The sequence below is a fragment of the Sinocyclocheilus grahami genome, unplaced genomic scaffold, assembly GCF_001515645.1.
Source record: "Sinocyclocheilus grahami isolate Dianchi unplaced genomic scaffold, SAMN03320097.WGS_v1.1 scaffold467.1, whole genome shotgun sequence".
Taxonomy (NCBI): domain Eukaryota; kingdom Metazoa; phylum Chordata; class Actinopteri; order Cypriniformes; family Cyprinidae; genus Sinocyclocheilus; species Sinocyclocheilus grahami.
Window position 1 is genome coordinate 244,895 of NW_015505646.1, and position 12,944 is coordinate 257,838.

The following is a 12,944-nucleotide window of genomic DNA, read 5'->3' on the forward strand; positions in this document are numbered from 1 at the left end:
CCCAGCTTGGAATAGCCAGGACAATTTTGAATATAACTATGACTGGATTCGTCTGAAAGAAGAAGGTCATATTCACCTAGGATGCTTCAAGGGTGAGTAAAACACAAGCCAATTTTCATTTTAGGGTGAACTAACCCTTTAAGGGATAATGAACAGCTAGCTATGCATTAAATGATTTTAGGCAAGAACTACCCCAGTGTTTCCCCTGCCATTCTTTTAGGGGGGCCGGTATTAAATGACCTTTATTTTCCAAAAAAATTTAATTTGTTTAATTTTCATTACTTAAAAGATAGATTAAATGAATGTTTTATGCCTTAAAACAAAATGTAAATACACAACACAGAATTTCTGAGCAAAAAAATCATAAGGCTATTGTAAGAATAAATGAAACTGGATTTATGCTTTCAAATTAGACATGCTAAAACAGAATTTGGTTACAATAAAACATAAGGTTGGACAAATAAAACATTTCATAGGGCCCTAAACGTAATATTTGTTAAACTTTTAATAACTTGATGTTAAATTGTTTAAGTTTCATGATTTTAATTAATTAGACATGCTTTTTGATTAATAAAATGTAATTTAACCATTAAAAAGGGGGAAAAAACGGAATCTACCCCCCCAAAGCCATAAACCTAGGGGAAACACTGTACCCGATGCGAAGCTATGGCTTGTTAGCTCTAGCATTCTGCCCACTTCAAATCAAACAGATGAAATAACACCGTAAGATCACATTTATTTGAATTAGTTAATTATAACATTTACTTTAATTAATTATTTGATTGAGCGAGAGAGGTGACAGTTCTGCGTCTGTGCGTCTCTCAACAATGAAGCTTGTGAGTTTAGTTATTTCAAACAGCGATTTTTCCCGTTGCTGATGAGTGATGAATAAAATGTAGCGATCCAGCATCCAAGCTATTTTATTACAATTCGTGGGGCAGCGTTGACAAGGTTCTGTACTGAATGTTTCTGTGTGCGAGCAGAGCGATCTCCGATTTCACAAACCAAAATAAAAGACATGATATTCTCAGGATAGGGCTGGGCGATATAGCTAAAAAAATTGATCAACGATATAATGTTTCATATCGTTCGGTATCGATAATTATTGACATTTTTAGAACCTTTTTTAAAACAAAAAGCAATAGGAAAAAAAATACTTAAATTTAACCACTGTATTTATAAATTAATTTATTGAGACAAACAACAAATATTTTTTGTTTTAACAATCAAACACAATAAAAGTTAAACAAATATCTAATTTATAATGTTTTATATGCAGATTAAATAGGTCTTTATTGTATAGGTCTAATTGTCCCCCGACGACACAGGAGGGTGCAATGAGCAAAATAATGCAGTGCATTTAGCAAGTAACTCTATAAAAACGTGCATTACGTCTAAATTAACTCATAAAAATCAAATATAATTTCGTAAATTGCATAAACAAAACAGCATCATGTATCTATGCATTGATTAATCCAAAGAGCCGAAGCGCCATTCACACAGACTGCATTTAAAAACATATGAGACACAGTGAAAAGGAATAAACCTCCACAAATTCATGACGTGTTTTCTAAAAGTTTAAACTGTTTTAACTTTGCATGGCTTTCTATACATCTCTTGTGTGAGACGTGAGTGCAGCAGTCATATTTGTCCGTCTAAAAATGCGCTGAATATGTATTCTGTGTGAATGGCTTGGTTTCGGTTTTAACCCATTCAAGCTCTTCTCCGTATTGAGCGTCTATATTTCTCTAATATTTTGAATGCATAACACAACAGCGGCGCATCTTGTGGGCTAGACTAACAAAACATTAAAATGCAACGTCACTTACATCACCGCATCTCGCGCGCCACTGATGACGCTCCCTGATGCACACTTAACATTCAAATGCAAATGTTTATTTTAAATTCGACTAATATTCATTCTTTATTCACAATCTCCTCATCACAGGCAGGCACAGCACTCATTTCAGCATGTGTTCGTGTTTGTGGTCTGCGTCACTCATAGCACATTCCTATATCATGCGCTATATCAAAAATAAAAAATTATATCGATATTGAAGAAGGTGTACCGTTGATAAATATTGATACTGTTTTCTCGCCCAGGCCTATCTCAGGCTACATGTAAAATTAAGTCAAAACCAACAAGATTTTTTTTCACCATGTTTCCAAGTTCTCCACCTCAGGTCCAAAAGAAATGTACAAACTGAAAACACAAAATAATTTTGTGATATATTTCCATTTGTTATTTTCAAAAGGGAAATACTGACATGGATGTTTTCAGAGCAGAGGTCACCTTTTTTAAAATCCAAAGGGAGAGATGGACTTTTGTTTGTCTTTATTATTTTGTGCTGCATTATTTGGTTTCTGTGTTATTTCTGTTTCAAACGGCAGCAATAATTAACACTTTAAAACCTGGAGAATGTTCGTGTGATTTTATACATTAGTAGTGCTGTGAAATTAATGAATGCATAATAATTGTGATTATTCCTCAGACTATAATCATACCAACAAAATCTATAATCGTTACATCCCTAGTCTAGAGTAATCACAGTTCTGTCAGATTAAACCATTTTGCACCACAGCTACATTTCATTTTCACTGTTTTTTCCAGTTGTTCTTTCCAGCCCATATCTGTGAAAATGTAATCAACGATGCAGCAGTTTATCACCAAGGGAAATTAAGGCATTATTCCAGCAGTTTTGAAGTTATTTTTAATTGCTGCATCGACAACCATTTCTCCTTGAAGGATTTTGACAGTTTCACAGGTTTGGAGCTGCCCAACAATTACCCATACTTCCTTGCAATTTTGCTCTCTCGTTCTAAGTCCGCGTCCCACTAGCTGACTCAAATTAGCTCTACTTTGGTCAGGGATGTCACTACAGTCAGTTCTACTGACTGCTCTTCCTAAAATTTCGCCCTCTTCTGTCGAGGGTCTGTCACATTTACTGATTAAGAAAGGAAGAGGGGTGCAACAGATGAAAAGCCCATGCACCACTAAAAGGCAAGGACATTGTGGCCTGTTGCCAGTGTGGTGGTTTTCAAGCATGCTGCTAGGGTAGTTTTGTTGGTTACTTGGACAAGTCAAAATACCCAAATTTGATCTTAAGACTGACTGCGTAGAAAAGAAACATCACACCACCGCTCAAAAAGCTGCACAAATTAAGATATCATGTCCATAAACAAGTTACAGCTTGATAGTTAAATACTTGGATAGGGGATCTGAATAAACCTGTCTTTAAAAACACCACAATAATGAACAATAGGCTTTACCTTGCCACAAGCCCGACAATGATGCCTTCTTTTAGTGAAGGTGAACTTGACCTTGCACTTCATGCAAATGGGTGCTTGAGAGTCAGGAACCCAAACAGGAGCCACTTCCCCCAAAGAGCTGAAGGGTTTCTTCAATTGCTGTCCTGCCTGAAGGTCATTGTCTGGACTGTCTGAAGGGATGAGTAAGCCTGAAGAGCTATCTCCATGCTCTCCATTCATTCGAACGACCCCAGACTCAGTTGCTCCACAAGGCTCCTCAAGGCTTCCTGTTCTACTCTGTGGCTCCAGGTTCTTGTTCTTGCCAGTGGAGCCATATTCATTCTGGACTTGGCTCGAGAAAGGCTGGGGAATCTGCAGCTTTAGACTGACAGGCTGTTTCGGGCGGGCACCACCGTAAGGAACGCTGACAGGCTGCAGACGGCTGTTGAGTTTGCCCATTCTGCCAGATTCCAGTCCTCGAACTGGATCACAAACCTCTTGTTTGCTTTCCTCCATTTCTTTTTCCTCCATCACAGAGTCCTCCTTTGAAGGGACCGCTGGCTGGCTTTGTGCATCCCCACCATGATCCACAGTCAGACCATTGGATGATTCAAACTCTCTGTGCATTCCCTTGTGGTCGCTCGCTATGGTTTTCGCTTTCTCTTCCTGGTTTAACGCCCAGGTGACTTTCCCTGCACTTTCATTCTCAACCAGTCCTCCATTTTGAAAGGCACCCTCATGATTCTCCCGCTCACAATCCAGTTCTCCGCCACCATTCACTGATTTGTGCAAAACTGCTTCCCCTTTCTGGGGATTGCTTCCTTCTGGAAATACTAGATTACAGTCCCTCATTCCATCCCTCATTGCCTCCATCTTAACACCATTATTCAAAACTGGTGGCCCATGGTCACACTGTTTGTCGAGAACAGTGAAATCTTGAAGACCACCACCACTTCCCTCGTCAATACCATTCTGCTCAGTCTTAAACTCACTGGGGCCAGTGTCCTTAACACTTTGCTCATCTGTAACAGTATAGCTTGTCTCATCATAGCCGCTAAGATCAGGACTAGATGGATAACCGTTTTCCAGCACCCCTCTGTTCGAGGACGGCAACTCTGGCAACTGCCCATCAGTGCTCACCAGCTTGCCAATGTTGGGCTGGGGCAGAGGAGGACTGTGAACATCTGCTGGCCGTTCTTCACTCCTGCCCTCTGGCTGTTGCCCCACCCCCTGTTTCCCCTCTAACCTGGTGACCTCAGCCAAAGAGGGGCCATCTGACGTCTGGGCGTCTAGAAGCGGCTTGAAGCTGATAGGGCTGTCCCTTGGGCTGAGGTCGGAGTGGGTCAGTGCCGGATTCAGGGAAAGGAGGTGCGATGGTGGGGCGAGAATCTGGGTCCACTTGGCATCCGAGAGAGTCGGCGTGTCCGTTTCATCTGAAAGGATGAGGAGAGAGCTCATTAGCTTCCTTTTTGAAAAGATTGAAACAAACAGAAGATAAATTGAGAAATTAGGTCAGGCTAGATTGGAAAATGTTAAGGAAGTGGGCCAATCTGGTCATCGCCTTGGGATCCATCTGTCAAACTGACACATGAATACTTTGGAATGTGGTCAGAGACTCCCTTTCTCCTACATACATACAAGCGTGATCAAGCACACACATACACACACTGCTCTCCCTGTTTATTCGCCTTTCTGGTGGGGCCATTTAATAGTTTCGAGTCTCCTTTCACCCCCATTAATCTGTCAAGATTAGTGTCGGAGAGGGAATATACATTCGTTCCATCGTTCAGTGGCGACACTAAGAGGGTGGCTGTGTGTGAGGCAAGTCTGTGTAGCTTTTAATGTTCTTTGTGGCATACAGGACAAAGCAATCAATAAATTTCAAACAGTCAATTTTATATGGCTGTGCAGCAGAAGCTGTTGTCCGCTTAACCCAGAACGGTGAACAAAATAACACTAATTGCAATATCCTGCTTTAACTCAAATGCACATGCAACCTTAACCTTGTAAATTACATGTGCTTGACTATGTGACACCAATTAAACAGTGTTCAGGAAAATCAGGGAAAGGCAGTAGTCCTGAGGGGAAATGCTAATTCAATTGACCCCATTTACACTACAGGCTGCTGCCACCAGCACAACTACCTGCTTGTGCTAGCCATGCTACCTGCTTGTGCTAGCCATGCTGTTCAACCCAAGCGGCAACGTCAAACGCTTGTTCTACTTCTGTCGGCACCTGTGTTACTCTGCGTTTAGTTCATTATGCTCTAATTCACCTGACTGTGTGGGTTATCTGAAGATATGTAAATGTGCTGAGACAGAGTATCTTTTGTTCTGTCTCACATTACAGAAGTATGCCCTCAGAACATTCCTGACTGTCAGAGCTTTATTCTTAAGAGGTTTTGCAAGTTAGCAGCATTCTCTTACCTTCGTTCTGTTCAAACTCGTCCAGCACCTTGTCCAAGTTAAAGGCCTCAGCCTGGAAGTAATTCTCCATGGGTCAAGAAACTCCACCCTGCCAAGTGCCGTGTGAACCTGAAAGGGAAGTTGCCTTTTCCATGAGCACATACAGTAAATACAATATTTTCCACATGCACCAGGAATACAGAGTGCTAACAAGTTAAAACCTCATAAAAGTATAGTGAACTGTGAAAGTCTTACAAAGTCTGGAAGAAGATCTGATTAAACAAAAAAGTGATATTTTGTGATGCTCAATAAAATGTCACAAAAATGTCAGTGATACACAATTTATTGGTACCTTATCAGTTAAAGGCTGATCCAGATGACATTTTTGTAACTTAGCACCATTTACTGGCTGATATTAAATATTTATTTACATTTTTTATTAAATCTTCAACTATTCACATTATCTGTGAATACTAACTTCTTGTACTAACTAAAAGTGATAGTGACAGACTATGGCAAAAATGTACTCTCTAAAGACATTTGCATTTTACATTTTTATACAACATTTAAGACTTACGAATAGGAATACAACAAGCGATTCATCATAAGTGATTTATCACAGAGCCTTTTCCCCTTTAAGTTTACATGTCAAATAGTTTATAATTAACAAAACTATCAACACTAGGCAATTCTCTCAACTCACGATGCAATACAATTCACAATACTAGATTCACGATACGGTTTTCTCACAATTAATTTTTTTTAACAAAATAAGATGCAATTATAAATGAAAATATGTCCTTTTATTTTTTTCTCAGACAAAATGCTGCACAATTCTTTGAGAAATTTAAATGTCAAATAACGAAACTAAATTGACATTTTAAAACAAACCCCACATCAAATAAATGATACAAATAAAAAACTATTTCTTCATATAACCAAACTAAGGCTTTGCCTGTACTCTTTCCATTTCAAATTAATGGCAACCAATTAAAACTAGATTGTATAATTTCAAAATTTGAAGCAAAAACAGAATGGTCTGCCTTTAGCTTTGTGAAACAAAAGTGAAACTTATATTGAACATTTGAACAAAACAAAAACATCAGACAGCCCGTCTGTCTCTGGGACTTGTCTGAATGAGACAAATTCCCTCTCTAGCAGCAGGTGGCGCTTACGGAACAGCAGCACTACAGCGTTTCCTTGGTTATAGCTGTAAATAAAGCAGCGCTGCGCTTATAAATACTACATTAATATGCCTTACACTGAGCCAAGACAAAAAGAAAATACCAAGATGGTCGTCACTGCAGAACACAAGATCCAGGGGGCGTGGTTGGATCCAGATCCAACTCCTCCCACCTTACATATACTTAAGCCTACCCGTCTCCACCCCCTGATCCCTAAACCCACTCATCTCCACCCCTAGACCTACCAATCTCCACCCCCTAGATCTGGATCCAACCATGCCCCCTGGATCTTGTGTTCTGCAGTGAGGGGCTACTGAAAATACCATCGAAACCTTTCTGCAGAATTCATATAACCCCCCACCCCAATTGTATCACGATTCGTTAAACATTTCAACCAACTTGAATCAACACATATTTCTGATCCCTAAACCCACTCATCTCCACCCCTAGACCTACCAATCTCCACCCCCTAGATCTGGATCCAACCATGCCCCCTGGATCTTGTGTTCTGCAGTGAGGGGCTACTGAAAATACCATCGAAACCTTTCTGCAGAATTCATATAACCCCCCACCCCAATTGTATCACGATTCGTTAAACATTTCAACCAACTTGAATCAACACATATTTTTATCAATTTTCAACCGATAGGCGTGCAACGTTACATCTCTAAATCAACACAGAATCCCAATACTCCCAATTAGTATAATACAAATAGCCATGTCTCAGTCATAACAAAATAATCAGCTGGCCATATCGAAAATAATTACAATACCAATGCATCCCAAAAGGTGTAACAGGTCCAAATAAATTGCACAATCTGATTTGTAATTAGGCTAATTAAGTTGAAAAAGAAACATGCACAGATAATTATTCTCACCTGCTCAGAGGTCCTCTTCAGTAATTGCAGGTATGTCTGCACAAAGGCTTCTGATAGAGCCCTTGTCTCATCCAGTTTCACACACATTGGACAGCCAAATCTGAAACGGAACAGGATGATAATACCTCACTCACGACATACAAACTCTACTGGTTTTAGTTCCTGTCATGCCTGATTTAGCCTAATGATAAATAGATCATGTTAATACCTTTAAGGTCTAAAATCTTCTAGCTAACCTGTTATTTTTAAAATTAGAGCATTTCCGGTACTTTGCTGAGCTTTGAAGATGGGCAACATCAGGTGCACAAAGTTGTGACTGACTCGGTTACATTGCAATGTATAGGCTGTCACTGACAAAGTGGGTAACGGTGAAGGCCGGTCACAGAGGAACGAGGATTATGCCAGAGACAAGACATTCCACCAAGCAGAGGGTTCTGAAAGTAGCAGACTAGACACATTTTATGCTTAGTTAAAGATGCATGCTTTGCCACACTGTCAGCACAACGCTGACACACCTTTATCTGCACGGAGGGATGGTGTCCACGAATATGAGCGAAGATGTTGGATGTATTGCCTGCTTTTGCAGCCACTTTGCGCCCACATTTTTTGCTAATTGGATCCGTCCTCAAGGACAATCCTGCATTCGTTTTTTTTTAAAGAAGAAACGGGAGGAGGGGAATAGGACCCCTGAATTTGCATTTACTCTTTTTTTTCTGCTGTGTTAAAATAACATCTGATATCACTTTTGACCAGAAAATTATTGTGTCAAATTACACCAATACACTTAAATACTATTAGGAGTCTTGTGTTGAGCAAAACAAGCAAATGAATGTGGCTGGGAGGGCTTTTTATTTTTCCATTAAACCACACTGTGACTCCACCCATGCTGAAATACAAAGAGCTTTGTTTTCACACTCACAGCTAATTGCTGAAGTTCAAGTTGCACCACATAATCGACTATAGACTGAAAGTATAGTGCACAGTTAAACTTTGCTTCATCTTAGTTTGTTTTAATTGCATTTTAAAGCAATAAGCATAAAATGGTTTTGGAGACAAGCTGGTTGTGACCCATAATACCAAGGACCACGCCTGATTAAGATTTAATTACTCAGTAGATGTAGAAAGTATTGAAGTCTCCCTTATGAATAAATAAATACATTTAAAAAACAATAAAAAAATAAAGCTGTACACCTTATGTATACATATACCACACTTTAATTAATGTTTTAAAATGTTATCAAATGAAAATGTACAATTCTAGTTTTGGCAAAGCTAAACATAATATTCCTTGAAAACCATGTTTAAATAAATAATTTTATTATAAAGAATATTATTATTGTTGTTATTATTAGTGGTCGACCGATATTGTTTTTTTGACAGCCGATGCCGATATCTTGGAAAGCAGGGTGGCTGATGGCCGATACAATTTTATTTATTTTATTTAATATTTAAGAAATTTGAAATCATTTGAAAATGGATAAAAAAAAATAAATGTGTAAAATAAACAAGCTTATACTTTAAATGACAAAGTATTTTTCACAAATAAACAAATATTTAATACAAATACAATTAAAAAGGAAGTAAACACTAACCAACAGGGCACTCAGTATTCTGGGAAGTTTGTGTGCATTGGGAATCACATTTTTTTTAAATAAAGCCAAGGTAACACTCATTTTACATACAACAGACAGTGAAAATGACATTAATATGACATTGGGCAAAAGCATGAAGAGCAGCATAATTTGAAATCACGAGTTTAAAGTTTGTCGATTGCGCGTCTCAATGAAGCTGAACTCTCCTCCTGTCCGTATTCAATTCTCATGGACCGACCGTCATACAGAGTACACATGATCGTGCAGGATACAAATGCACACTTCATAAGATCTACCAGCTGAAGCTCGAAGTTTGCAAGATTTTTGAAATTAGATGTTCATTAGTCATTCAAAGATTTGTTTAAATTATATAAATGCGTATTTGCTGAATGCTGACGGCAAATGAGAAATTATTATTATAATGTTTGCCTTTCTATTACTAACAATATAAAAGCAATCATTATAATACTTTGTATACATTTTAATTCCTTTGTTTAACAGTTCTATCTGATTATGAGACAGACTTCTGTCCGTGAAACAAGAGGGAGAACAAGAGGGAGAATGTGAGCACTGTGTGTTCAGGCGCTGCCGTTCTCAGCGCAGTCAAAATAAAAGTCCCACGCGCCGTCAAAATAAACATCCCGCCACTAACGCATCGGCCAAACAGAAAAACGTATCTGCCGATGCCGGTATTTGAAAAATGCGATATATCGGTCGCCCACTAGTTATTATAACTTTGAAGTATATAAATGCTAATATATTTGTGTCATAATTTCAAATTAAATTGAACGTTTATTCTGATGGGTTGTAGCGGACCTTTGAGCTTCAGAGTGTATTTAACAATGGTTTTTCTCAAATAAAACTTTTTTTTTTTATTTGAGTTTTCTCTCAGAGCAGCTCTGCTGATGGTCATATTTATGTAGACGCTGAAAACACCATTTCAGTGTGCAGTAGATAAAACGGCGCCACTCAGAGACCTGCAGAAACAAGCAGATATACCGGTCTCTTTGCGCATAAACATTCGCAGACACATATCATATCTACTTTTGATTTATCCATCCATCAGATTGCGCGTTTTACGTGACATCCTCGTTATACTGCAAATTCCATGTTCACGACTGCACCGGGATTCCCTCTGCATCACGGAAATCATATGGCCTTAACTTATAACTTATTAATGCGACACACCTTTATCTGCACGGAGGGATGGTGTCCACGAATATGAGTGAAGATGTATTGCCTGCTTTTGCAGCCACTTTGTGCCCACATTTTTTGCAAATTGGATCCGTCCTCAAGGACAACCCTGCATTTGTTTTTTTTTAATATCCGATATATTCCTATACTGCAGATTGTAACTTTTTTTTCGGCGGGGATGGAGATTAGATATTATCTCTGTCTCGGACATTTTCTCCGCTGCACGTAAGCAGCCAAGTGAATGCAGTGAAGCAGCCGAGCGGAAATAAGTTGCATATGTGCAGGTGAGATTTTTTTCATTCTTTTTTTTTTTAAACCGTAGATATGAAAATGTTTACAGAATGATAAACGTGCACATTCAAACCGTGATAAATCGTCATACCGGTATATCGTTACAACCCTACTGCTAAGTGTTACTTATTTTTGTCAACCTGGCAACTATGTGCACGAGCTCTCACTCCACTGTGGATAAACGCGCTTGCTTTCTGAAAACACCGCAGTTTGCAGTTTAGCGATCTCCACTTATTCTATTCTCAGAAAAGTGTAATTCATCAAGTGTTTATTTACATGACAGAGAGAGAGAGAGAGATGGCGAGGGAGAGGCTGTGTATGTATGAATTACCACCGTTTTGCCGCTTTTCTATATCAACAGTGAAGCAGTGGCTTTAATTCCTTTAGAAACAATGATGTTACCAGCTCCTTGTTGAGAAAGACAATGTAGCTCTTGAGCGATTAAGCTATTTTATTGATAAAATTGCGGGGCAGTGCTAAAAAGTAGGGGTCGACCTATTATCGGCGCCGATATTAAGCATTTTATGATTATCCGTCATTTTCAAAACTGATTCGCCGATAAAATAACTTAATTTTGAAACGCGCTATTTGGCTCTGATGCAGCCTGTCAGAACTCACCACTCTGTGGCCTAAAGCAATCACCGCCCATCTGATTTGTTGGGAGTCACGAGTCAGACCAATCAATGCGGAACTCACTCACTCCGAAAGCGCTTGCTAACTGGAGCTGCTTCAGTGATCACGCATCAGTTGTCTCTCAAAGGTAAAGCCACAGCAGACGTTGCTTAATTTGCAATAAATCACAATACACTAACGTTACACTGAAGTTGCAAAACACCTCAATATTATCTATGATTTCCGTGATGCAGAAAATGTGGACAGAATCGCGGAATCCAGTCATATATATGGAATTTACTGTATGACGCGTAATGTCACAGAATTTGTCAAAGTTTGGATGAATTAATCAAAAGTAGGTCAGTACACTTAAATAGAGTCGCAATATGGACTAGTATCTGTAAATATTAAGCAGCAAAAAATACTATTTAAATATGAATCCTGCATGTCTCTGTGTATGTAAATGGTACAGACGCGCGGTTTTGTTTTCTACACATACAAAGTGTGCGACGCTCGCGCTGATTTCAGCTTCTGTCGTCTCACTACATGAGGACATAAATACTTTTTACTTTACTTTTAGTCATTTAGCAGACTCACAGACTTGTGGTGGCATATATATGCAAAATCTCTGCCAGCAGGCGGCGCTGTTGGAGTGGTAGAGATCAATGTTTCCCTGGTAACGCTGTACACCGCTTACAAACGCTGCTTTATCAGATATTACATGCAAGATTAAATGAAAATGACATCCAAAATTTTTTGAAGACAGTCGGGTTCCTTCAGAAATACAGTGATATAAAAACACCCGCACCGGGTTTCAATTTTGAAACGTGCAGTGCTCATGTTTATTCAACGAAGTCAAAGCCTTTTGGAAAATCTATTTGTGTCGGTCAGTTTTGATATTGTGGCGGGCGCCACAAATAAATCGGTGTATAGGAAACACTTACATAGGCTACAGAAACTACTAGGCTACTAACATTACTGTTCAGGTAAGTAATAGCCTACAAAAGAAATCTAAAAATAATCAAATGTAAATTAACACTGCATAGTTTTCATTGTATGTATTGATAGATTAATGCTTATTAAAGCTATAACGTTATTCAGATTAAGAGCAGATTTGCATTTTGATGGACGGGAGGAACGAATGCGCACCGCTGTGAAGAGAAAGAAGTTGCACAATACAAAACGCAGCTAGTTTTTAATAGCTTTACCTCACGTCTTTTTTTGTATAATCCTTAGAAGCCAAAATCGAAATAAAAAAAATAAAATTAGCTTAATAAAACAGCCACAGGCATAAAGTGTAAGCAGATGTTTCAATGTTTAGTTCTCTCTTTTATCATAATTAAACAGGGCTTTCATGTTGCGCGTGCTGAAACTCCTCCGCGTGGGCGCGATCTCGCTTCTGAATGCACCATAGACAAATGTTTGAAAAACAACTGGCGACTCTGGTGAGATAGAATTTGCAAGATAATGTATAAATACCAATAATAAATGTATGTGTGTTTTATTAATTTCTCCAGTACCGATAGCAGAACCGTTAAC

General features: G+C 38.8%; 1 protein-coding gene across 4 annotated transcripts in view; it reads right to left on the reverse strand.

The window, feature by feature from the left end:
- The window catches only part of LOC107553256 (zinc finger FYVE domain-containing protein 9-like), a 43,776-nt gene that overhangs the window by 24,911 nt on the left and 5,921 nt on the right, over window positions 1-12,944 (reverse strand). For all 4 annotated transcript variants that reach the window (XR_001604944.1, XM_016235428.1, XM_016235429.1 and 1 more), the window contains exons 2-4: window positions 7,717-7,816; window positions 5,676-5,783; window positions 3,271-4,682 (exon numbers count right to left, since the gene is read on the reverse strand). Coding sequence is in view for 3 of the 4 variants with exons in the window: in XM_016235428.1 (XP_016090914.1) it covers window positions 3,271-4,682; window positions 5,676-5,745 (1,482 nt within the window). In the remaining variant the exon portion in view is untranslated. The remainder of the gene's footprint in view (window positions 1-3,270; window positions 4,683-5,675; window positions 5,784-7,716; window positions 7,817-12,944) is intronic.